The 27,331-nt window shown below is 36.8% G+C and overlaps 2 protein-coding genes across 32 annotated transcripts in view; one reads left to right on the top strand and one right to left on the bottom strand.

Annotated features, from left to right (window-relative positions):
* Positions 1-9,965, top strand: part of NEXN (nexilin F-actin binding protein) — a 46,028-nt gene extending 36,063 nt beyond the window's left edge. For 4 of the 6 annotated variants that reach the window (XM_045584452.1, XM_036447390.2, XM_045584454.1 and 1 more), the window contains 4 exons: positions 4,136-4,357; positions 7,773-7,958; positions 8,388-8,745; positions 8,836-9,965. In XM_045584452.1, coding sequence (XP_045440408.1) covers positions 4,136-4,357; positions 7,773-7,958; positions 8,388-8,745; positions 8,836-8,849 — 780 coding nt within the window. In that variant the 3' untranslated portion in view covers positions 8,850-9,965. Of the gene's footprint in view, positions 1-4,135; positions 4,358-7,772; positions 7,959-8,387 lie in introns of all 6 variants that reach the window. The other 2 variants (XM_045584450.1, XM_045584453.1) reach the window with 1 other exon arrangement.
* The window catches only part of FUBP1 (far upstream element binding protein 1), a 42,594-nt gene continuing 25,117 nt past the window's right edge, over positions 9,855-27,331 (bottom strand). For 9 of the 26 annotated variants that reach the window (XM_045584448.1, XM_045584436.1, XM_045584435.1 and 6 more), the window contains 5 exons: positions 23,849-23,986; positions 21,920-21,994; positions 14,925-15,070; positions 12,293-12,339; positions 9,855-10,074 (listed from right to left, as the gene is read on the bottom strand). In XM_045584448.1, the coding sequence (XP_045440404.1) occupies positions 10,041-10,074; positions 12,293-12,339; positions 14,925-15,070; positions 21,920-21,994; positions 23,849-23,986 (440 nt within the window). In that variant the 3' untranslated portion in view covers positions 9,855-10,040. The other 17 variants (XM_045584437.1, XM_045584440.1, XM_045584441.1 and 14 more) reach the window with 9 other exon arrangements.

The raw sequence follows: 27,331 nt of genomic DNA, 5'->3' as shown, positions 1-27,331 counted from the left end.
CACAGTTATGTGCACTTTCTAGCTCACATAACTCAGCTTCTTTCTTGGTAGTTTAAAAAATATAGAAGATTGCAAGTGACTGAGATATTACTACAATACCTTAAGTAAATATATATTTCCATAGACCTCATGATTATATGTGGTTATGTCATGATTGAGAGCTATTGGGAGTACTTAATATACCCATTTATACTTGTTCATATCTTTGAAATTGGTAAAGTAAAAGAGTGCCATGGATACTAATAGGAACATCAGTTTGGCAAGGGTTTGAGTCACTTTATTTTACTAAAGATAAAACTTTGATGCTGTCACATTTTAGTCTGACTCCTCTGTTGAAATGAAGTACACACACACACACACACACACACACACAGTATAGGGCCGTTTGCATGGGCATGCAGCTTGTGCCCTCATAGGACCCCATGTTCAGAAGGGTCATGTTTAGTGATTTAATTCTCTTAGGTTGCCGTCTTGAAATGTTTAATGATATACTTTGAATCTGTGTTGTGAAAGCCAATTGGACAATGGAATTGAGTCTTAGAGTCTTGGCTCACCCACATATCCTGCCTGCCTATGGTGGCTTCTCAGCAGCCCTCTTCCCACCTACTGATGCCCTCAAGGCCCTACTTAACCTTCTCCTTTTTGCCCTTGGACGCTGCAGCTCTCCATCTGAATGGATAGCCAATTGCATGGGCAGAGAGGGAAGGGTGAGGGAGGGGGTCAGCATTCCAAGTCGCCCTCTGTCACGGATGGGGAGGGGCTGACAGCAATGAGCAGAGTTGGGGAACAGCACCCAACCCAACTTAGGGCAAGGTGCCAGTGGCTATCGCAGCCTTGGACTAGCAGTGACATGGCATGTTTGGCAGGTGACTTGGTGGGAGCCTCTTGCCAATTCCTCCTAATCTAGGAACTGAGGGGTTCCTATGCGGCCGTTGCAATCTCTTAGAAATTCCCTCTTTGTCATGGGTTAGGGCATTGGGCCTGTGAGTATATTTACTTCCTTGCCCTCACTAACCAAGACTAGTGTATAAACATCCTATCTAGTAAAGAGGGAATATGCTAATTGACCATCACTCTGTCACAAAGATGGCTGCACCTACAGCTGAGGCCAAGTTCCCTTAAGGTACCTTAAGCCATCAGCAGGGACCTGAGCCTATGCCCTCCCCTGGCTCCTAGAGGCTTGACAGGGGACCTCAAAAGTGTGCTTCCCGTCCTGGTGCTAGGCTAGGGGACATCGGCTGGGGAACTTCAGGCCGTGCCCCCCGCCCGGCAGTATTTGATAGGGGACCTCAGGCTGCGCCCCCCACCTGGCGGGGCTTGGTGGGGGATCTCAAGGTGTGCTTCCTGTCCTGGTCCTGGGCCAGAGGACCTCAGGCTGCTCCCTCCACCCTGGCACCAGGCCAGAGGACCTCAGACTGCACCCCTTGCCCAGCAGGGCTTGAGAGGGGACCTCAGGGTGCACCCCCCAGTGCTGGGCTAGGGGACCTCAGGCCATGCCCCCCACCCCAGTCTGGGAGACTTCAGGCCATGCCCCCTATCCTGGCCCTGAAGCCAGGGGACCTGAGGCTATGCCCCCTGCCCAGCAGGGCTTGATAAGATGGAACTGGCCAGATCTGGATCTAGCCCAATGTGGGGGAGGGCGGCCAGATCTGAGTGTCATGCGATTTTGAGGTGCATGTGGGTGGGCAGGGACTTGACTCTGGGTCCATGGTGAGCCCGACTCTGACTGGAGGAAGCTTTTCATATACATTTTACTAACTTTCTTTAATCTCTGACACTTCAATTATAGAGAAAAGGAAAATAGCAATATTAAAATATTTCTTCTAGTTAATTCCCTTTTAATGTGCATGAATCTCGTGCACTGGGTCACTGGTATAGTTAATAAAATTAGTATGCTATAGGCAAATACTCTAAGATCTAGCCTAAATTATAGCATTTATTTGGAAAAGGAAGCTGAAAATGAATATCATAAATTCGTTAGTTTCTAGTATTTTTTTTTTTTTTTTTTTTTTTAGTATTTTATTGATTTTTTACAGAGAGGGAGGGAGATAGATAGAGAGCTAGATACATTGAGGAGAGAGAAACATCAACCAGCTGCCTCTTGCACACTCCCTACTGGGGATGTGCCCGCAACCAAGGTATATGCTCTTGACCAGAATCGAACCCGGGACCTTTCAGTCCTCAGACCGACGCTCTACCACTGAGCCAAACCGGTTTCGGCAGTTTCTAGTATTTTCTTTTTAAGTAGTCTGTTTTTACTCCTAGGTGAAAAAATAGAGGTAGTGTAGACATGTTTTTTCCCCCTTGAATGAGCCATTAAGTTTCATGTCACATCCACTGTGACTACCTCCCCTGCCCCATTCCTGCTTTTTTTGCCCCCTGAGCCTAAAACTGTAGTTCTTCTCCAGGAAAAGTTTACCAGGATTAACAGCAATATTTTACCATTCCATTTAGTCAGATTAGGTTTTAGTGTAAGAAGTATACAAAGAACTACCGTGTTTCCGCAAAAATAAGACATCCTCCGAAAATAAGACCTACTTACAGGTTTCCTTCTGAGTGAAATATAAGGCATCCCCCCAAAAGTAAGCCCCCCCCCAGGCTAAATATGAGAGATTTAGTCCACTGATTCTGAAAGAAATTGAGTCACAAGAAATTCACCAGGAAATTCAGGAATTGGATTGTTATGATGATGTTCCAGAAGATGACATGATTGTCATTGAATAAATGAGTAAATTCTTGATACTGTAGGATTCATAGTTTGTCTGGTTTGTGTTGACAACTACCGTACTACCGTATACAGGTAATAAATTTATTTTCATTTAACAATAAATGTGTACCCTATTCTTCTTCATGGAAAAATAAGACATCCCCTGAAAATAAGACCTAGTGCATCTTTGGGAGCCAAAATTAATATAGGACACTGTCTTATTTTCGGGGAAACAGGATAGTAATCATAATAGACAGGTAAGGACTGGGGTGGGGTGGAAGCAATGGGTGACATTTGTACCGTGTTTTCCCGAAAATAAGACCTAGCGCATGGAAAGATAAGACATCCCCTGAAAATAAGACCTAGCGCAACTTTGGGAGAAAAAATTAATATGAGACTGTCTTATTTTCAGGGAAACAGGGTAGTACTCTCAACAATACATTTTAGAAAAGAACTAGTGATCGTAAATTATGAAAAGCCAAGGGAAAGAAATGTGAATAAAAAGTTTTCAAAATAAAATGGTATAAAAAGTTAGTTCCTGTTGAAACTGGTTTAGCTCAGTGGATAGAGCATCAGCCTGAGGACTGAAAGGTCCCAGGTTCGATTCCGGTCAAGGGCATGTACCTTGGTTGCGGGCAAATCCCCAGCAGGGGGTGTGCAAGAGGCAGCTGATCAATGATTCTCTCTCATCGATGTTTTTCTCTATCCCTCTCTGTAAAAAATCAAAATATATTAAAAAAAAAATTAGTTCCTGCCCTGGCTGTTCGCAGCTCAGTTGGTTTATGTTGTCCAGTACATCAAGGGTTCAATTTCTGGTAAGGGCACACACTTAGGTTGCAGGTTTAATCCCCAGTTGGGAGACATTCGGGAGACAACAGATCAGTTTCTCTATCACATCTTTGTTTCTCTCTCTGCCTCTCTAAAAATCAATAAAACCATATCTGAGGGTGGGGATTAAAGAAAGAGTGAAATGAAAAGAGACACTTTCTACAATTCCTAGTAAAAGTTAATTTTTTTAAAAAAAATTATTTTTATTTACTTACTTGATTTTCCAGAGAGAGGAAGGGAGAGGGATAGAGCTAGAAACATCGATGAGAATCATCGACCAGCTGCCTCCTGCACACACCCCCACTGGAGATGTGCCCGCAGCCAATGTACATCCCTTGACCAGAATCAAACCTGGGACCTTTCAGTCCGCAGACCAACTCTCCATCCACTGAGCAAAACTGGTTTCGGCAAGTTAATTTTTGATATACATATTTTAGCAGGTTGTATTTAGGTATTGTGTTCAGAGAGGTTATTTAACCTTTATTTTTGGTTTAAAATAGGAAACGGTGAACACTTTTTTTGGTGTTTATAATACAAACTAATTTTCTAGTATTTAATATATATATATATATATATATATATTTTTTTTTTTTTTTTAAGCAAGAGGAAGAAAATGAAACCTTTGGATTGAGCAAGGAATATGAAGAATTAATCAAATTGAAAAGGAGTGGTTCTATTCAAGCTAAAAATCTAAAAAGCAAGTTTGAAAAAATTGGACAGTTGTCTGAAGAAGAAATACAGAAAAAGATAGAAGAAGAACGAGCAAGAAGGAGAGCCATTGACCTTGAAATTAAAGAGCGAGAAGCAGAACACTTCCACGAGGTAAACTATTTTATATTCAATATTGTTATGATACCGTAATGATGATTCAGCAGAAGTAACACTAACTTTGAAATAAGTTTTGGAAACTTAATAGCAAAAAAAAAAAAAAAAAAAAAAATCAAGATGTTAAGACTTTGAAATTATTTCCCCATTCTAGCATTCAGAGTTTTATTAGAATTAAAGCCAATAGTGAACATCAAATGTTTAACCCTAGCAAAACAAAACAAAAAATCCAACAAATAAAAAATTATTTGTGGGCATAAGTTTTAGCTTGAATTAGTACAACCAAATTTGAGTTAAAATAAATTCCAAAGATTATTCATTTACTCTCTTAAAGATGAGGCCAATAAACCCTATATGACTTGCTCAGTCATGCAAGTCATGTAACTCAGTGGCAGAACCTAAATAAAAATTCAGATAGCATGAATTTGAAGTACCTCCAAATGTAAGATGAGGTGATCACTAAATGACCTGTAAAGTCCCTTCCAGTTTGAGGACTAGCTCCATGGTAATGAATATTGGTTTAAGTAGGACATGGGAATGTTTTTCTGCCAGAGCATTCAACCAATATTCCTCTAAAAGTGCGTTTTTATAAGATATTCAACTAGTAAAACAGGTATGGAAGCTGGGAGGGCCATCAGAGGAGATTAATAGAAAGTATGTGCAAAGTCTCAAGACTAAAAAGAATTTATAATTGAGGCAAACAGCATGCAAAAACAGCTAATGATGATGATGTAAATATAGGTGAGATGATGTTGAAAGGTCATAGATGACACGTTAAGAAACTTTTATTGCGGTACACTGAAGGGATTTTCAAAACATGGAGTAATATCAAGTTAGCATCTTTATAGGTAAATCATGCTGAATCTAAAGATGGTTTTAGATTCATGCATTAAAAAACTTACCGGTACTTGAAAGCCTAGTATGTTCTGAACACTGGGACTGCACTGTCTGAAACAGGTACTGAGCTCAGGTGAGAGGTAGGAGCAAGGGACTGTCACCTTTATGGATAGGCTTTGAAAGTATAGAAATAGATAAAACCATCTTAAAACAATTAATAGTTTTAAAGTTATAAAACCCTGGAGAACACCAACATTTAACATTTGTTTAGCCAAAATACCAGGTGGTTCTTTAGAAAGATAAATATTGATCTAGTTCCTTAATAAGCACGCACTTGATTCCATTTGTTAAAGGTAGTGAAACCTTAGAGCAGTAATACCTAGCCCTATAAAATATGTAAGCTAGAAAGAAATGGTTACTTCTTGTTCTATTGCTATTTATTGGTTCTCAAAATTTTGTTTAAAAGGTAGGACATAGTTGATCTATAACCCATGTGGATGCCCTGAAGTTTCCTGTGAAGAATGTTGACATTCCTCTGATCATATCCCTCTAGATTAGTCATTGAGATATCCTTTAAAACCTTGTTAGCAGTTTTGGCATTGAGTGCAATCAACTTCCAGAATAGGACTGCCCCTCTCATCCCTCTAATCGTGTTTTCACCTTTAGAAAATGTCAATGTTCAGTATCTCTTCTATTCCAGACATCTTTTAAGTAACAACTCATTCATGTAACCTTCCCTAATCAAGGAAGCCCTTAACCCGTACCACATTTGCTACTTAAATATTTTAATTGCCTTATAGTATTTGGCTTTGTAGTTCAATTTTCTAATAAGGTATGTTCCAAAACCATTTCCTTATACTCCCTTTTATCTTAAACTTACTGCCTAATTATACTGTCCTTAATATTCATGTGCTGGGGTGTCAATGTCCTCTTAAGAATGCACTTAAGAGAACAAAAGTTATTCTTTTACTATGATAGGAGACTCATTTTCTGTAACATTTTAAAATGTGGCAATTCAGATTCAAGAAAAGGCAACAATTGCCCTGGCTGGGTAGCTTAGTTGGTTAGAGCATCATCCCAATACACCAAGGTTTTGAGTTCGATCGCCGGTCTGAGCACATATAAAAATGAACCAATGAATGCACAGATAAGTGGAACAACAAATCGATGCTTCTCTCTCTAACCCCCCCCCCCCCCCAAGAAACACACAATTGCATTTAGTAACAGAAAATTCCTTTTTAAAAATATATTTTATTGATTTTTTACAGAAAGGAAGAGAGAGGGATAGAGTTAGAAACATCTATGAGATAGCGAATCATTGATCAGCTGCCTCTTGCACACCCCCTACCGGGATGTGCCCGAAACCAAGGTACATGCCCTTGACCGGAATCGAACCCGGGATCTTTCAGTCCACAAGCTGATGCTCTATCCACTGAGTCAAACCGGTTTCAGCAGATTGTTCTTAAGTTTCCCCCAATTAACTTCAGAGGAATTCTTATTAACAAATACTTTTTAGCCTATTTAAAAACTTGAATAACAATGCCCCCCTCAGAACATCCTTCATTAGCAATAGCTATAGGCAGGCATGTTTATCAACTGAAGGTAAATTATGGCATGTATAATAGAATTTACCCAACAGGTATCTGGTTGTGTCTGATGCCCAAGGATTTTCCGACATCACGTAAAAACCTGATTCAAGAGAAGTTAGAAAACTATCCAAGTTATTCTAATTCCTCCTCCTACATGCACTGGAACTTAGCTGCAATACCTCAAATTGATGTAAAACACCCATAAACCAAGTTTTCACTATAGGAAATTAGTTTGTTTCAAAATTTAGTTGATGTGGTACTCTAGAGCAATTTCCTTATTCTATAATATACATGGTGACTATCTTTAGATAGACCCATCAAAAACCTAGTTTCAAAAATGTCAAATATGACTAAAGTACTTTAGAATCTCTAAGGCCATCAGTGATCTCATGATGGCCTTCTAGTTTTTTGACTCACACTATTTGAATTAAATACTTACTCTCAATTTTTATTTCCATGGTTCCCAACTCTTACTCCTAAATGATTCACAACCACTCTTCACCTCAGTGATTGTCCCAAATTCGTCATCACTCTAAGTTGTTTTCCCATTTATTCTACCTGCACTCTTTGCCATCTGACCATCAATAAATTTGTTGGATGGAATTCATCGGAATGATACTTATTAACTAAGCAGGGTGGTGAAAGAAATCATTAAGTGGGAGTATTTTGTTGTGATATGTAGTATCCCCACTGTTAGTCTGGTCAACAAACACTAACAATTGGGAAATAAAGATACTGGGATCCCACTGGTATTTTATGATCTTTACATGGGGAGAAAAAGATTCCATTTGTTAAGAGAACATTTCACAAATAAAAATTTCATCTTTCCCAAACTAAGGTATAGTGAAAACTTGTCTATAGTGTAGTACAAATAATGTATACAAAATGTTAGTTATTTTGTGTATATTATAAATGACAACTTCAGGACTATTAATACTTAGTTCTTGAAAACAAGCAACTCTTATTCTTGGCCCACTTTTGTAAAGGAAGAAGATGTTGATGTCAAGCCTGCAAAAAAAAGTGAGGCTCCGTTTACTCATAAAGTGAATATGAAAGCTAGATTTGAACAAATGGCTAAGGCAAGAGAAGAAGAAGAACAAAGAAGAATTGAAGAACAGAAGTTACTACGCATGCAATTTGAACAAAAGGAAATTGATGCAGCACTACAAAAGGTACCAAACATAGCCTTTATTTTCCAAAGATGCTCTTAAGTCAGTTCTATATGAGGGGTAAAAAAAATTGGAAACATTTTATAGTTATTTTTACTGTACCTTTTGGTTAGATGTTTACATATTTAAATAGTTACAACTGCCTACAGTATTCAGTACAGTAACAAGTTTATTGCTTAGAAGCAATAGGCTATACCATCTAGGTTTGTGTATATGCACTCTATGATATTGGCTCAAGGACCAAATCACCTAATGATGCAGTTCTAAGAATATACTGATGTTAAGAGGTACACAACTGTACTTACATGCTCTTGACTCTGAGGGCAAAAAAACTCCCAAGACCTACTTACCTCAAAGATTATGATTAAACTACTGTCCTGAAAATGCTGCTATACTAAAAGTGACCACTTGAATGTATTAATTTTAATATAGAAAAGAGAAGAGGAGGAAGAAGAGGAAGGTAGCATCATGAATGGCTCCATTATCGAAGATGAAGAGCAAACCAGGTCAGGAGCTCCATGGTTCAAGAAGCCTCTGAAAAATACTTCGGTTGTAGACAGTGAGCCTGTTAGATTTACAGTTAAAGTAACAGGAGAGCCCAAACCAGAAATTACATGGTGGTTTGAAGGAGAAATATTGCAGGATGGAGAAGACTATCAATATATTGAAAGAGGAGAAACTTACTGCCTTTATTTACCAGAAACTTTCCCAGAAGATGAAGGAGAGTATATGTGTAAAGCTGTCAACAATAAAGGCTCTGCAGCTAGTACCTGTATTCTTACAATTGAAAGTAAGAGCTAATCACTTAAAAAAAATCTAATACTTTTATTCTATTTAAAAAAATTTCCCTTTAAAAAGAATTACTTTTCTTCTTTTTTAGCTGATGACTACTAGCTCCCCTTCCCTCTGCCTGGAACTCTCTCTCTCCGACTTTCTTACTACATCCATCTTTTCTGTGGCGGGGCCAAAAAAGGAAACCAGAAGTGCCACAATGTTGACTTCTTATTCCTTTTCATAACAGTCTTCAAAACACAAGCTCATCTAAAGAATACCTTCCTCCTTTCCAAATGAGCACCAGATTCATCGCCAGATTATACATAAGTTAATGCACATTTAATGGGGAAAGTGGGAAATTTACTCAATTATATCAGAATTTAGGCTGTGCATTTACCATAAGTTCACAGCAATATTTAAAAGTATCAAAAACAACACATTATTTTGCATGAAAGAATGCCATCAATGAGCTATTTACAACTAAAATTAGTCTGAAATAGCCGAGATAGTGAAGTTGGAGCCTATCAATTTGAGTGGGAGTTTCCCCTTAGTACATCATTTAGGCTGTAGTTTCAGAGCTTTTCTGAAGTAGATGTAGGATGGGGTTGGGAATACCACTCTTTTTATGGGTGAGGAGAATGGAGAAAAACACAAAATTAAAGACTTCTAAGAAACAAATGCCAGAGAAAACTGGATGAAAACCACTGCCTATACAAAGTTCTGAATGCTAAGAATATTAAATATACTTTTCAAATGTGTGTAATATATGTTCAAGCTTATAAAACCAATTTATGTTGTGACCTTGCCTAATAAATGACATTTCAATGAGAAACTCTGTATTAGTAGTCACACAGTAGAAAACACTTTCAACATAATTGAATATTTTAAGATCCTAGAATATTTGGGGAGGGGGGCGGGGAGGGGATGGCACAATCTTCAATTTTAAATTCTGGTCTTTAAAATGAGTTTGTAAATAATTAGCTACCATGTTCTATCATCAAGTTGTTTTATATTTTAATTTTCTGGAAGACAATTTTGTTTTACAATGTAAACCCATAATAAAGTAACTTCTATATTTAAAAAAAAAAAGTCTCAGTATTTTAAAAAAGACAAAACACTCCCTTATAATATTCATCAATGTACATTTATTTTTTTATTGAGGAAACCATAATACAAAATTACAGCAATCACGTGTCCTTTTACATACAATGTTATTAAAGCAAACTCTAAACCACAGTTTGTAAAGTATTCAATTTACCTCCAGTCCAAGCTGCATCTCCCTAAGACACTGTTCCCATCACAGTAGCCATTTTAAGCCAATCTTCTTTTTACACACGGGTAGTTTCTGTAGAGAACACTTTTCTCAGGACGAAAATGCATTGAGCATGCATAAGAAAAAAAATATATATGTGCAAGTACATTTAAGAGTTTCTATAGGGGTATAAATGAAGAAAATAAAACCCTGGGATTTATTTGCTTCTCAGAAACACCAATGTAAAAAAATCCCTCAGAAGTTTATACTGTGGCAATAAAACTCAAGTGACTAAACAAAAATAAGGTTATTTTCAGAGTCAAAATTATCTTCTAGGTATTGTTAAAATACATTTTAAAATGAGGCAGAATTTTCAAGCACTAAAAATAAGACATCCTCATTGATTACTAATTTCTATATCCCTATTCTAAACAACAACTTCGCAGATAGAACTGATTCTCTTGGCAGAGTATTCACACAAATGAAATGTTATCCCTCCTGTGTATATTCCTATTTCTCTATTAAAGTACCCTGCTGCTTCTACCCAAACCCACATTACTGAATTAACTATCAAGGTATTTGTCTAACAATATATTTTACAATGTCTATAAACAACTAGTATTAAATGGCTAGTTCTAGTTTTAAAACCATTTGTTAAAATAAAAGCATACTTCTCATTTCTAAAAGAAACATCAAAACATAAGAATTCTAGGTATCACACTAACAGATCTTTTAAAAAAAATTTCAAAATTTTAAGTGCAAAATAAATCAGTTCAATTTCAATCTAACTAAACATTGTTTCTACCACTCCTAATACCCACTGCATTCAAACCAACTGGCTCACCTTTTCTGCTTTCCATTAATTTCAAGGTTAAAGTTAGCTCCATTAAAAAAATGCTTGCAGTATCAGTGAAGGCTTGTGGTAATGATATTCTCATAAGACAGAAACAATGCCCCAGTATCTATTAGCATTCATCTATATTTTCTTTTGTAAAAATGCAAGCTACAGCTAACCTAAAATTGACAATCTCTTCAAGTTCAAAGAGCTCCTTTATATTATCTTAACATACCTATCATTGACTATCAAACACACACACACACACACACACACTCACACAAGGTGCAATAACTACATTAACTTATGAAACTTAACAGTTCATGGAACATTTAAGAGCAAGTGAATAGCACTTTAAAATGAAGTGATCAAAAGCAGGTACATTATACCCTATACCATATCATGTATGGGAATACATTTCATATTTCTCAATTATGATTCGCCAATTTTACCTTCTACATTGAGCCCTTCTATGGTCCATGCTCATCGGCTCACCAATGGCATACACTCAAAGGATTCCTCTTTATGGGTAACTATCTCAGGACCTGATTTTATGAGCTATGATTTGGTGCTTGCAGCATCTTCAGCACTGTGTGTGAAAATGAAGGCAGTATTTTTGAATATTTTTCTTTGTTGTAGAGATAAGCAGGAGTTTTAAAAGGATCAGCACATTTTAGAAATATTATAAACAAAACTGATAAGATGCTGCTTTAAAACATTCATCTTAACTCAAAATATGTACCAGTTAAAATCATCAATAAGAACACACAAACATTTTAAACTGGCAAAAAAATGAAATTCAGCGTCAGTTATTAAAATACTATAAGTCAGAAAAATACTGGTTGCTACACAGATTATGCAAAGTTATTTGCTAAACAGTTACCATTTCACTGATGCACATGCTTTTTATAAAAACATACTGCCAGTTTTCTTTATAATTTTTTCTTTTTTCAGTGTATATTAAAGTTTTAAAACCCAAACTTGCCTAAAAAGGAGACATAATAAAACTCTCATCCATAATGGCCTTACTGAATTGTTCTAGTTCAAGAATAAGAAAAAAATAAAGACTCCGTAGCTTTGGAGGGCAAAGAAAATGTCCTATCAATCTTAGACTGTGAAGGCTGTTGAACTTTCTAATCAAGTGACTTCCTAAATCTTAAAATCTATATAATTGCCTTTTCTTAAATGTAACAATTTTTCTATGGGAAAAGATTACAAAGGGTGATGTAGTTCAATTACAGCAGCAATCTACTCATCATTCTTTCTTGTTTAATAAAATAAAAAACATTACCTAGAAATGTAAACAGCTGTTTGAACAACTTACAGACTTTCCACTGAAATAGTAGCATAAATAACAAGGTGCATTTTGGGGAAGCAGTAGCAGATTGCTTTGGAATACACAACCACAAAAACCTCACAGGGACAACATTAATGTATTGAAATATTTATTTATATATGTCCTTAGGTTGTGCTTACCTGTTGCTTTTTGCAGCAGAACCTAAGGTGGAAGGTCTGGGAAGGCACTGTGAAGCATAAATAATTGCACTGTTTGCAATTAATAAAGATTTTAAAGTTTAAATGAATCAAAATCAACAGCCTCCAATTTGTGAGTTATGATAATGAATCTAACTGAACTACCTCTTCAGTTTAATAAATGTACCACTTTCCTAAAGGTCATCTATAAAACAGTATCATGCAAAATACTGAAATTGTTCATGTCAATACCCTACTCTTAAAGATAACAAATTAACTCCCTAAGGATTAAGCTTCAAACTAGAGCTTCATATCCATATCTACATAAGGGTAATGGAAGTCACTCTAACTTCTATAAAACAATCAAAAACATTTCAAAATATTCACAATGAACTGTACTGCTAATTTTCTATCCTAGGTAATCTCAACATTTGTTTTTGTACATCTTCTTTTACAGTATATTTAAAACAATAAATGGTGCTCCCTATCAATGATGAAATGGTGTTAAAACTGCTATATTGCTTAATATATTTGCAAACTGAAAACCACTTCTGTCTGATACATTTCAAGTCTTTCATTATTAATATACAAAATATGCATATATTATATTGAGAACAATATATTTTAGGAGCACCAATGAGTAATACTATTCAGTTTTGTTAATGATCAGTTTTCTTTAGCTATAGCTAAAGTATATAAAAAATACTTACCCATTGAGCTCACTTAAAAAAAAAAGACCTATGTATTATTCTATGTTAAATTAAGAAGCAGTTATGGTTTTCCAAGATATCAGCACTGTATTCCAACATAATATTCACACAAAGTATGGCATTTACATTATGTGGAACATTGACAAAAAGATACTGTTGCAGTTCATCAATTTGTCATTCTGATGTACTTACAGTGCAATGCTCCTTGAAGGAACACAATCAAGGATGATACACAGCTCAGTCCTCCTCACCCCTACAGAGCTAGTTCTATACTGGCTCGATCAAACCTGCACTTCAACAGACAATGGCAAGACAGACTGTATTTGCATGTAGTCTAATATATTAATATGCAAAGAGCCAACAAATATGCAGAGTAAAACAATGGATTTCAACAAAATATCAAAACTTCAGCATGAGTGTCATAGAATAATAAAATGATTTCAAGTACATAAAAAAATTAAGTTGATTCAATGACTGGACTTGTGCATTAACAAAACAAAGCTTATCTATACTGCAAAAAAAAAGAGAGCTTGAACATTTCCATATCCCAATAATGTTTCAATGGCAGATGAACTATAACTATTATACTTTTTTGCAAACTATTCACTTTTCTATCCTTAATTTAGAAAGAAACACACTAATATCGTATACATTGAAAGAGTTGCTTCACATGAAAAAAAAAACAACACAAAAAACTGTTCTTATTAGACTATTCATATTCACTATCTGAAAACTGTTTAAAGTTAGTTATGCTGAAACAGTCTTGGAAATTAAGTAATTAAGAACAGAAAGGTTAACTGTTATAGCAGCAGTACAGGTCTGAAACAGTGGTCATGTATAAAAGGAAATTTCACTGTTAATTCAATGGAAGTATGCCAAAAGATCATTGTACACACATGCAGTTTTTAATCAAACAGAAAAAAAGAAAAAAGGAAAAAAAAAAAAAAACGATATCAGGATTACTTGTGCTGAAACAGCCAAATACAATAAATGGAAAAGATCCTCCAATCTATTACTATACTGTAAGGGGGGAAAAAAAACATGCCAGTGTTTAAAAATTCAATTAATATTTCACGGGGAAAGCTTATATATTTGTGTAAATGTATCTTAATTTATCATTGGTAAGAAATTATGAATTCTTTAAATACCCACATATCCAACTTACCGACACAGGAGGTTTCATATCATTTATTGTAAAGCACAAAACAGGCATTTTAAAAGTGAAAGTATACATTGAAAAAGTACATTTATATCACAAAGCATTGACCACATAATAGTTGCAAATACATTTGCTGGAATGTGTACATCTACACTAAATACTAAAAACAAACCAATTTTCATTTCTACACAGAAATATTAACCTCCTATCAGTAGTGATAGATATTTTGTACATTTTCAAAAGAAAAAAAAAAAACTACTATTTTAAACCAAAAACAAAATTAAGATCTTCATCAAGTCGTCTGCATCCATATATTTAACAAAGGTATTTTTCCCCCACACAATGAAGCAAATACTGTATTGTCCACTTCTTATTATTGGCCCTGTGCAGAAGAGATACATAAGAAATACACAAAAAGTTAAAGAAAATCCTTTAAATGGAGCTAACTCAGGAGTGAATCCTTTAAGAAAGAAAAACTGGTTAATATAAATGGTGGTGGCTTCTTGCATGATTTGCAAATCCCTGGGGGAAAAAAATTTATTTTTAAAATTAAAGGCATTATAGAAATATTCAGCACTCAGATGCCATAAAGCATTATAAAAAACAAAGCTAAAAGCAACCCAACAGTACACCATAGTCCTTCATTTAGTTATATTTTGCCATATAAAAATTAAAAAGGCAAACATAATCAATCCCAAACAAACAAAATAGTAAACATGCAGAAAATATGACTGGAGTTTTTAAAACATCAGCAAATTTATTATACCTGAGGTGCTGGAGGATGCTGTGGCATTCCCTGGGGACTTGTCTGGGCATAGTAGGCTGCTTGCTGTCTATAGTATTCAGCCCAGGCTGCACTATAATCTGGCTGACCACCTGGTGGAGCACCAGTAGGAGCAGGAACTGCTTGACCTTTGAGAAAACAGAACTTTGTTACTGTAACCAGAAATAAAAGACCAAAAGAATCTAATTTCTAATAAAGACAATACCATGCTCCTTATAATATTCCTCCCAAGACTTTGAATAGTTCCATGTCTGCCCTGGTTGATCAAATCCCCTCATTTTAATATACAATTATATCCACTGTAAGTACAGCTTATAAAGACAAAAGCAGAGGATCTGAATTGCTCATTCAAGTTTTCACCAGTGTCAGAAAACCCTGTAATAATACAAAAATTAGAATTTTTAGTAATTTTTTTTGCATTGTATCATCTCTATTCATAAAAAAACCACACCCACATAATTTAACTAAGGTGAAGATATAAACATGATGTTGATTCAATTAAAGAATTTAAAAATGCTTCATGTAAAGTCTATATTTCCCTGGTAGTGACTGGTGGGCAGGGGCCACTATTTTTTTGATCGTTCATTCACGTGTATCTGTTACAGTACCTATTTTAAATAAAATGCAAAGACTATTTTGCATTTTTGAAAAGATTTGTTTCCTGATTAGTAACCTATACACTACATATATGTATAAATTTATGTGTACATTTATACTAATAAAAGGGTAATATGCTAATTAGACCAGAAGACCTTCTGGATAAAGGCGTCGTTGTTGGGGTAGAAGCAAAGGCATTTAGGAGTGATTAGGCCAGGAGGGGAGGGCAGTTGGGGGTAAACAGGCAGGCAGGCATGAGGGGGATGGACAGTTGGAGGCAATCAGGCCAACAAGCGTGTGTGTGTGTGTGTGTGTGTGTGTGTGTGTGAGGGGTGGTAGTTGGGGATGAGCAGGCTGGCAGGCTAGTGGTTAGGATCCTCTGAAGATTTAAAGAAAAAAAAAATATATATGTGTGTACACACACACGGAATATCTCTGGCATATTGCCCATTGTGAAACCACAAGTTGGACATAATGATTTTTAACCTTAACATGCTTAAATCTTTAAAATGGTGAAGACTTAAAAAAACATTAAAAATAAATAAATAAATATATTTTTGTTGACTTTTTACAGAGAGGAAGGGAGAGGGAGTTATAAACAACGAAGAGAGAGAAACATCGATCAGCTGCCTCCTGCACGCCTCCTACTGGAGATGTGCCTGCAACCAAGGTACATGCTCTTGACCGGAATTGAAACTGGAACCTTACAGTCCGCAGGCTGACAACTCTATCCACTGAGCCAAACTGGTTAGGGCTAAAATGGTGAAGCTTTTTCATAGCGAGGTCCTGACCACATTATGATTTCTAGTTATTCCAAATAGCATCCTAGTTTGTACAATTCTAGTTTATGCAATCACTGTAACTACAGTATACTGTTTTGATATTCAAAGGTGTTTTTTTTAAGTGGCTTTTTATAGAGTCTCAGCTGTTATAGAACTACCTGAAATAAACTGGGTCGAAAAAAGTAAATAAATCTTTTATAGCCTGAAGAATAACATGCAGCATGAAACTCATTCTAACAGGGAAAATTATTATTTTTTAAATCGTTATTGTTCAATTACAGATGTGTCCTCCCACCCCACTGACCTCATCCATAGGTGTAAGCTCTTTGTCCAGTCTCTTCCCACACCCTTTTCCCCTGGAGAATTGCCTGTCTGCTCTCTTTCCATGGCCCTGATTCTATTATATTCACCAGTCTGTTCATCAGGTTTTTTTATTCATTTGATTTTCAGATTCACTTGTTGATATGCATTTATTGTCACTGTTTTGTTCATAATTTTTTCTCTTTTTCTTCATCTTCTTAAAGAATACCCTTCAGCATTTCATATAATACTGGTTTGGTGGTGATGGACTCCTTTAAGCTTTTTCTTGTCTGTGAAGCTCTTTATCTGACCTTCAATTCTGAATGATGGCTTTGCTGGGTAAAGTAATCTTGGTTTAGGTTCTTGCTATTCATCACTTTGTATATTTCTTACCACTCCCTTCTGGCCTGCAGAATTTCTGTTGAGAAATCTGTTGACAGTCGTATGGCTAACCCCTTGTAGGTAACTGTTGAATCTCTATATATTCATATATATATAAATAATTGATTTTTTACAGAGGAGGAGAGAGGGATAGAAAGCTAGAAACATCGACCAGCTGACTCTTGCACACCCCCTACCGGGGATGTGCCCACAACCAATGTACATGACCTTGACTGGAATCGAACCTAGGACCTTTCAGTCCGCAGACCGACACTCTATCCACTGAGCCAAACCGGTTTCAGCTGTATATTCTTTATTTCAGTCAGTGTATGTTTCATTTCTGACTGATCATTTTTCATATCCTTGAGAGTCTCACTAAATTTTTCGAAAGGTTTGTGGAAGATTCTTTAAATGGTGGTTTTGAACTCTATATCCAATATTTTGCCTTCATCCATTTCTTTCATTTGTGATTTGTTACTATGTTTGTTTCTATGTACTGGGTAGCTGTTAAGTCTCCTTGAGCTGATAGATGGCTTTGTGTGGTAGGTGTCCTATAGGGCCCAGTGGCTCAGCTTCCCATTACCTGAGGTGGATGATCTTGGTGCACCCCGTTATGGGCTATGTGTACAGTCTTGTACTTAACCCTTGATTGCTATTGATTACACTGAGAGGAATTGACCTCTAGGCCAATTGGCTGTGATGACTGCTGTGTCTATACTGGAAGATCTATTGCACAGAAGATGCCCGTATGGGGCAGGACTTGCTTCAGTGAAGCTTTGGTGCTCACTGAGTCTGTTCCTCGAGTGTGTCCCTTATAGATGTGAAGAGCTGTAATCTGGTATGGTCTCACACTGGCTCTTGATCTCCAAGGAGGTGCCAGGTCAGCCATTGTTTGGGGCCACTCAGCACGAGCTACAGAGGCATCTACAGATCGCTCCTTTTTGTATGGCGTTTGGAAGTGCCCAGATGAGGCCCAGCTGTGAAGCAAGGCAGGCTGCCGCCGCCTGGCTTTGGGCCTTATTTTGGAAGCTCTGGGGCTCTGACCCAGCTGCAGTTCCACAGGTTTTAGGCAGAGAAAGGACAGGCCATTCATATGCAAAAGCAGATGTGCACAGCTTGGGTGGGGTCTCTGGAAATCAGAGCTATGCAAACAACAATGGTTGCCAGTCAGCCCTGCAACAGAGTCCCGGGTCTTCGAGTTGCAGCCCTTATGCAGAATAAGGAGCCCTTATGCAGAACAATGATCTCTGCGAGCACCTCTGAGATAAAGCCACCCTTGTGTTCTAGCCCAATGCTAAATAGTCCAGTTTCTCCCCACATGTGTCTGGGTCCCAGAGTCTTGCCCTGAACTGGAATTCAAAGCAAGCGGGAGCTTGTATCTCCCTTTCAATTAAGAGTAGAATATCTAGGTGCCAGCACTTTCCACACCTCTTATCAGTCTCACGCGCTTTCCTCACTCCTCTAGTTGTGGAACTTCCACTTAGCCAGCTTTTCTGTGATTCTGGGTGTAGTTGTTCTGCCTTTTAGTTGTAATTTTGATGTAGTTTTGAGAGGCAGCAAGTATGATAACATAGGTAAACACCTATACTTGGTTCTCCCTTTTTCAAAATATTTCTTTATTATGATTGCCTAGCCAGAGCACTTCTTTTTTTAGTGCTCTGAATTTTTCTTCATAAAACTGCCTTTAAAAAAAAAATAATAATTTTTAAAAATTGATTTCAGAGAGGAAGGGAGAGAGATAGAAACATCAATGAAAGAGAATCAATGATTGGCTGCCTCCTGCACATCCCACACTGGGATTGAGCCTGCAACCCAGCATATGCCCTGACTGGGAGTTGAACCATGAACTCCTGGTTCTTAGGTCGACACTCAACCACTGAGCCATACTGGCTTGGCGGGGAAATTAATTTTCCTTCTTTAAACAGAAATCAGTATAAAAAAATATCCTTATGCCGAAACCGGTTTGGCTCAGTGGTAGAGCGTCAGTCTGCGGACTGAAAGGTCCCAGGTTCGATTCCGGTCAAGGGCATGTACATTGGTTGCAGGCACATCCCCGGTAGGGGGAGTGCAAGAGGCAGCTGGTCGATGTTTCTCTCTCATCGATGATTTCTAGCTCTCTACCTCTCTCCCTTCCTCTCTGTAAAATATCAATAAAATATATTAAAAAAAAAATCATCGGGTATATGTACTTTTTTACAAAAAAAAATATATATATATATCACTAATTTTTTTTCCTGTGGAAAATGACAAGCAGTCTTTGACAAAAACAAATAACAACAACAACAAAAAAACCCCAAAAAACAAAAAACACAACAAAATTTACACTGAGAATCACAAGTACATTTTATGAAAAAACTAGATGCCTGGTGCATTAAAATTCATGCACTGGTGGGGAGTGAGGTGTGTTCCTCATAGCCTAGCTGGCCCGTCCGGGAGCCCTCAGGGGTGGGAGGCGACCTAGCAATCAGGGAAAAAGGAGATGCCCCAATCACACCTCTGGTGCTGCCACTGATGGCAGTGCAATCCTCAATTGGCCCTGGTTACCTGAGACTTGTACAGCTGTGGGTGGCTGGGCAGTTGCCATCTGAGACTTGCCTGTGCTTCAGGCTGGCCCTGGGCGGCTAGGGGGCTGCGGGAACTGGGCACTGCAGCTGTTGGGAGCCACCATCTTTGAAGGCGTAATAGTCAAGTAGTATATTCCCTCTTCATTAGGCAGAATTCTATCACCTATTTTCTTTCATTCTATACTAGTGAAGGATGGGCAGGTTTAACTTTCATTTAAGACAATTGGCTATGTTGTTAGGTTGTACTATTTGTAAATGACCAAGAGCATAAGCATCTGGCAAAACAAACAAAAAACTACTTGTCCAAATGGGCCCTGAAAAAGGCCAATTTTAGAGATACACTTGGGCTTTAGACCCTCTTAAGAGATCAAATTCTGGTTCCACCACTTAGTTATAGTTGTGACCTCTGCTTCTTAATCTGCACATGTGAAGTGTTAGTAAAGATAGTTCTTTTCATTCACAACAGTATGTATGAATATATTTGCTGAATACTTATTAACAAGTGTACTGCCATTAGATTAGGATAACCAGAAGCACAGGGTTCCTAGGTGTTATTCTCACAATCACACTGTAGACATCTATCACTATACTCAGCATATAATAAGTCCTTTACAGTTACTGAATGAAAATGGCCTTCCTAGGTGATTGTGTGTTTTTCTTCTTCATACATGAAAATGCCACTTTAGTAACTTCCTCTGTCATTGTAGATTACTTCTTATCTGATTACTTTGAACCAAAAGTACAATAGTCCCCTCCCCCCTCATATGAAGTCATCTGTGGTCAGAAATATTGTATAGAAAAATCCCAGAAATAAGCAACTCATTTTAAATTGTACACTGTTTTGAGAAGTGTGATGAGATCTAGAGCCATTGTACTCTCACTCTCAAGAGATCAATCATTTCCCTATGTCCAGCATATCCACACTGTATATTCTATTCATGTTAGTCTCTTAGTTGTTGTTATGAGATCAACAGTTCCAATATTTTAAGTGCTTGTGTTCAAGAAACTCTTACTTATCCTAATATATAAAAAAAAGCCAGGGGCCATTATGGCCAAAACCACCAGACGGTAGACCAAATACAGGCTACATGGGGCAACCAGGCTGGTAGGGGGGTTAGTGAGGGACGACCAAACGACTGAACAGCAGGTTGCATGGGACTACCAGGCCGGCGGAGGATGGGCAGTTCAAGGAGACCAGGCCAGCAGGCAGAAGGGGTTAGGGTTGATCAGGCTGGCTGGCGCCAGTTCAGGGCAATCAGGCAGGTGAGCAGTTAAAAGCTAGTGGTTTGGAGGATTGTTTAGGCCCGATCCCAGGGATCTGACATCCCTAGAGGGGTCTTGGACTGGAGAGGGTACAGACTGGGTTGAGGGACAAACCCTACCCACCCCTGTGCACAAATTTCGTGCACCGGGCCTCTAGTATTATATTGCTTATTTCATAAAGATTGTTAATCTCTTACTGTTCCTAGTTTATAAATTTACTATCTGTGGTTTCAGGCATCCACTGGGGGGTGGGGGGGAGTCTTGGAGTTTATCGTATCCCCTGAAGAAAATGGGGACACTATTATAATACCACACGTATACATTTTTCTTTGGTACTCTAGAATTTAACCTATGCCATTTTGGCTACTACCGTGTTTCCCCTCAAATAAGACATCCTCCGAAAATAAGACCTACTTACAGGTTTCCTTCTGAGTGAAATATAAGGCATCCCCCAAAAAACAAGTCCCCCCCACCCCCCCAGGCTAAACATGAGAGATTTGGTCCACTGATTCTGAAAGAAATTAAGTCACAAGAAATTCACCAGGAAATTCAGGAATTGGATTGTTATGATGATGTTCCAGAAGATGATGACATGATTGTCACTGAATAAATGAGTAAATTCTTTAAACTGTAGGATTCAGTTTGCCTGGTTTGTGTTGACAACTACCGTACTACCATATATAGGTAATAAATTTCCTTTAACAATAAATGTGTACCATATTCTTCTTCATGGAAAAATAAGACACCCCCTGAAAATAAGACCTAGCGCATCTTTGGGAGAAGAAATTAATATAAGACACTGTCTTATTTCCGGGGAAACAGGGTAACATATATAACTGTCTTGACAGTAATATACAATGTCATATGTGCCAATAGAAAAATTTCTAGTTTCAATTGGTAAATGGTTGACAAATAAAAATGTTTCCTTTTTATATAATCACAAATTTAAGAATTATTATTTGTAATGACCTTCAAACATCTGAATGTTTATAGTGATTTTGGAATGCATTCTTGCTCAATTATTCGTTTAAGGTTTTAAAAGTTAATCAGTGAAAGTCCAAAAAAATAATAAAGGAAATGTAGAACATACCCATTTTCTTGTAGTACTCTTCCCAAGCCTTGGTATAATCAACCTGTCCAGCTGGAGCTGGATTCTGTTGATCACCTTGTTCAAGAAAAAAGAAAAGAAAAAAATAGATTAAAGTTGCCAAGAGACAATTTGGGCTTTTCCTTCACTTTCTTGAGTGGAAGAGTTGGGGGAAGGAAGGTTGCTGTGTGACAATGGTATCCCTGCTGGTGTACACTAGGGTACAAAGTTGGTGGACAGAGAAGATAGTCTATGTATTTGGAAGAGTAGTTACACTGAGCATGTAAGTAAATTCATTTGTCCAATAAGAAAACACACTGAGGATACCAGGTCCCTCACCATTTTTATACATTAAAAAGGCTAAAAAAAAACAAAACAAAAACAACAACCTTGAAGTTCAAGAATGTAATTAATTGTAGGTGGTATGAATGTAGTCTGAAAAAAAAATATATTTTACATACATTTAAACACATATACATACTTATGTAGGTATGAATGTATTTATGTAAATTACATAGCTCTGTACATTGAAAGGAGCTAGAAGCAATCACACCACAGTAGCAATGAACATTCTGAGTTTGGTTTCTAAATACCATCGTTTACTAAAAGGAATCAGGGCTCCTTGGAAAAATGACTGATTCTAGGGCTGGAGCCCTGAGAGCACAAAATGAGCACCTTATTCTGCAAGAAATTAAGAAAATGCTTGGAGAATGACAGGAGCAATCTTGAAGGTACTCCTGACTAGTAAAACCTAGGACAATTTCATATTCAACACATACAGTTTAAAATACAACCAACTGAATAAAACAGGACCTATACTGATATAAAGAAGTAAGCAGGAAGGGGGGAAGCTCTTTTGACAATAAACTACCAACTAATAAATGTAAATTAAATTATGGGAATAGAAATTACCATAATTGTAGCTGAATGAATGAGGCAGGTATTAATCAATGAAAGCGAAGGCCAATGAGACACAGATTAGTGGTTTAGTATCACCATAACTATGTAGAAAATAGTAATTTCAAAGAGAAAAATGGTAATTCTATGGTATAGAAGCCTGGAAGACACCAATATAACCAAGTCACCATGTTTTACCTCAAGCACAACAGTTCTATATGGCAGATAACTAAAGGTTGCCATTTCCAGGGCTGAAATAGGTCAACATTTTATGACCTCTTGATGTAAAGCACAAGAGCACATCATAAATATTCTTGCCATACCACAAACAGGACCTCATAAGCATGACATCATTTTCATAACAAAAGATTAAAGGGCCTAGACTGAGCATCATCCCACAAAAGGTCTGTACTCTTAAAAACAAACAAACAAAACACAAAAAACCCTTTTTATCCTGATTGATGAGACAGAATAGACCTGACAACTCATAAAAACACGTTACCAGATGGGATCCTGGATCAGAATAAAAATTGTTGGGACAAATGGTGAAATTTGAATTAGAGACTGTGTACTGGGACAGTAATAATGTATCAATATTGATAAACTAATGTGGAGGGCCTACATGATGGTCATGGATTTTTGGAATAATATAGAAAGGAATATTTTAAATGAGACATCATTTCTACATCTTGGCCATAAATGGTTCTGACAAAGACTAATGATAATAGACATGGACACATGATAAGAGAATAAAAAAATAAATAAATAAGGGAGGGGGAGTGTTAATAAGGGATGAAACACTAATAACTAGGGTAAGTGGGTGTTCTCTAATATATCTTACAACTTTTATGCAAGTTTGTGACTAAAAAAGTAATCTATATTTAAAAAGTCTGCTTATCAATGTTGTAAGAATTAGGAATTTTTAGGTATCACATTCACTTTATATATAATTCCAAACATAAGTTTTCTTTCTCTCACATGCACATGCACACACACACACACACACATATATATATAAAAAAATTGTTTCATTACCATAGTTACCTTGTCCATTGGTTTGGGCTGTAGTTGGTGCACCAGTGGGAGCTGCAGGTGGTGGCTGTGCTTGCTGTTGATAATAGTGAGCATAATATGCAGCCCAAGCTGCTGAGTTTGGATCTGTTCCTGCTTTAGCTAGAATAAACAAACACAAGTTCAACATTTGCACCTAAAGCTCATTATTTTCTCTCTCTCATATACACACACCCTATAGCAAATACATAGAACCCAAAATTAACTACAATTAAAAGTGATAGAAACTTTCAAATTCGCCTATTATTCTCACTGTTACCCCTAGTTTTTATAGAAAAAAGAGGTTTAGAGATTAAGTGGCATTCCTAGGTCCTAGAAAACTAGTTGGTGGCAGGATTCAGATAGGAATAAAGATCTTGCTTTGTCTCAAAACATCCTGTTTTCTTCCTAAATCAGTTTTGCCTGGAGCACAACAGTTCTATATAGCAGATTAGTAAATGAAAGGATTTCTAGGTACTAAAATGTACAAGAAACAATACTATATAGTAGATATAATATGCAAATGGTCATTACATAGTGAAGCTTAATGACAGACTGCACCATGGATCAGCAGGAGCGTGGGGCAGTGAGCTACAAGCAGGCAGCGGAGAGCTATGAGGGGGGAGGGAGCTACTGGAGGGCAGCAGCAAGCTACTGGCATGCAGATTCCTGCACAGGGCTATAATTATTATAGAAGTATGAACTTTCTCCTGCCTTGTTTTTAATAAAGACAACTTAATCTTAGAAAAGGAAACAGATTAGCCATATTTCATCTCATCGGATTTCAGTGATTATCCTAAAACATAAACTTGATGTCATAGTCCTACTTGAAATTCTTCATTTATTTCCTAGAGTCTTCAAGACCATCTAAACTCTTAGGTACAGCATATAATCCATTATCTTTAAGGATCTGGACCTCCTGGATTATTCTTTCCATTCCAGCCTCATCTTCCCTATGTCAATATTTTTCTAACACCTATATTCTAACTACAATAAGCTGTTTATATTTTTCAAAAGTGACCTGGGCCTTTGAGCATGTTATGCTTCCTCTGCTCTTGGCTCACTTTCACTTATTCTTCATAAAAATCAACTGATACATGAACAGTTTGAGACTTATTTGAAACAAATCCTCTATTGATTCTATACTTTATACTAAGAGTATCATATGGTATTACAGGTATATCTTTATTAGTTTATAGCCTCAAGAAGAATGTCCTTTTCTTAGAGTTAGCATCTATAATGTAATCTGTTTATAGTCTTTACCCCAAATGGGCAGCAATTTTTATCTGCTTAATAAAAGTGAATGAAGTTTGAGAAAAAAGGAACAAGGACTTTTAGAGGGATATAATTTTTAAAAAAATATATTTTATTGATTTTTTACAGCGAGGAAAGTAGAGGGATAGAGAATTAGAAACACTGATGAGAGAGAATCATTGATCAGCTGCCTCTTGCACACCCCCTACTGGGGATGTGCCCCCCAACCCAGGTACATGCCCTTGACCGGAATCGAACCCGGGACCTTTCAGTCTGCAGGCTGATGCTCTATCCACTCAGCCAAACCGGTTTCGGGTAGAGGGATATAATTTAAAGGTGATATAATTTCAAGACATTACACCATCCTCCTAATCTTTCTCAAGTAAGAAATGAATTGCTTTTTTACATTGCATATTTATGTCTCAATAATGTCATTACCTGTATACGAATAAATACAAAATATTTTCACTTGATACCATGTCTGGATAGAGAAAGCGAGATAAAAGACTTTAGGAAGTGATACTGATATTCCTGAATGAACATCATGTAAGAAAAACAGTCTTAAAGTGCATTAAAGCAACAGTAAAGAAAATAAAAAGATGCCATCCAAGTCAAAAACAGAAAACGAGCCTCATGTTTACATACAATACATAAAGAGAACTTACTATCATTCATTTAACGTAATATTCATTTATTCATGTATCACTATTCTATCATAAGAAAATATAGATTTAGAAGGGTTAAAAATGTGCTTTGTTATACCACAATTACTAAATTGTAAGATTAGGATTTATCTAGTTCTGTTTCATTTTGAGGTCTAGTCTTTTGACTCTATGTAAATGCTTAACAGCCCATTAATTTTTTTTTAATCAAAACAGATTTTAGTTCAGAGAATATTGATTTTATTGTCAATATAATTTCAATCAAATCATTTATTTGGTTTTTATATAATGCTGTCTAATTTAAGCAATACTATCTAACTTTAGTCTATGGATTCTTTCTTTCCCCAAAGCAATGCTAGAAACCACATTCATTAACCAATTGTTACTTTATTACTACTCCAAGTGGAAAAATGAGATTGTGATAGAGACCATTTCTCTATTCCCATCATTTTCTCAATCATGCTATCTACCCAAACAGTGCTCATAGGTGCTACTCTGCAGATCTAAGTTGCCCAATAGAAATTTGCCCCTTAACTTACCCAACCTGTTGAATCTCTTAAATGGTGATTCTTTTTTGCTTATCACATCATCCCAATTAGTTTACAAGAGGGAAGAAAATACTTTCATCCATAAAAGACTAACTTTAGACTACATAATAATCACATTTGACTCTTCTGTAAGTCCTTCTATCACATTATTGCTAACACTTGAAATGCACTCTTCTGCTACAGAATATAAACTACTTTTTGCACACCCAGATCCTCAGCACACTCAAGTTGTTTAGTGGATGTTGTGGCTATTGGGTGACTGCCTTGCTCTGTCATAATTTCCAAAGAATACACTTCCTTTAAAATTAAAGTATGCTATAGAATCTAGCGGCCACATTTAAATACCACAGTGTTTCACCTAATTTTTTTAGGTTTTTAAAAATACAACTATTAGCTAGTGTGGAAAGGAATCCATGATTAGTACCTTCCTTGAAAATACTCCAGTGAAAGAGGTCTAAAGGTAGATAGTAGGTGAGAAAAAATAATCATAAACAATTGTTAGATGGTTTCGATAAGTGCCCCTTTGACCATCCATAGTGGAGGGAAAATAACATAGAATTGAACAGAAATATATATATATAAAATCCATATCTAAGCAGAGAAAATTTGAAAAAAAATGTAGAGTTTTAACATGCAGATATTAAATACAGACCTGATTTTTAGAAAAATATATTTTATTGATTTTTTACAGAGAGGAAGGGAGAGATAGAGAGCTAGAAACGTCGATGAGAGAGAAACATCGACCAGCTGCCTCTTGCACACCCCCCACCAGGGATGTGCCTGCAACAAGGTACATGCCCTTGATCGGAATCGAACCCGGGCCCTTTCAGGCTGCAGACCGACACTCTACCACTGAGCCAAACCGGTTTCAGCCAGACCTGATTTTTTTTTATTAACAGGTAAAGTTACTGTATCTAGAATACTAAAACAGACAACTTAAATATCTTATTTGAGAACTTAGGAGTTTTAATGTCCAAGTATTAAACACTCCATTTAGACTCGTA

This window comes from Pipistrellus kuhlii, unplaced genomic scaffold, assembly GCF_014108245.1.
Source record: "Pipistrellus kuhlii isolate mPipKuh1 unplaced genomic scaffold, mPipKuh1.p scaffold_m20_p_2, whole genome shotgun sequence".
In the NCBI taxonomy this organism is placed as follows: Eukaryota; Metazoa; Chordata; class Mammalia; order Chiroptera; family Vespertilionidae; genus Pipistrellus; species Pipistrellus kuhlii.
This window is presented reverse-complemented; position numbering and strand designations above follow the sequence as displayed.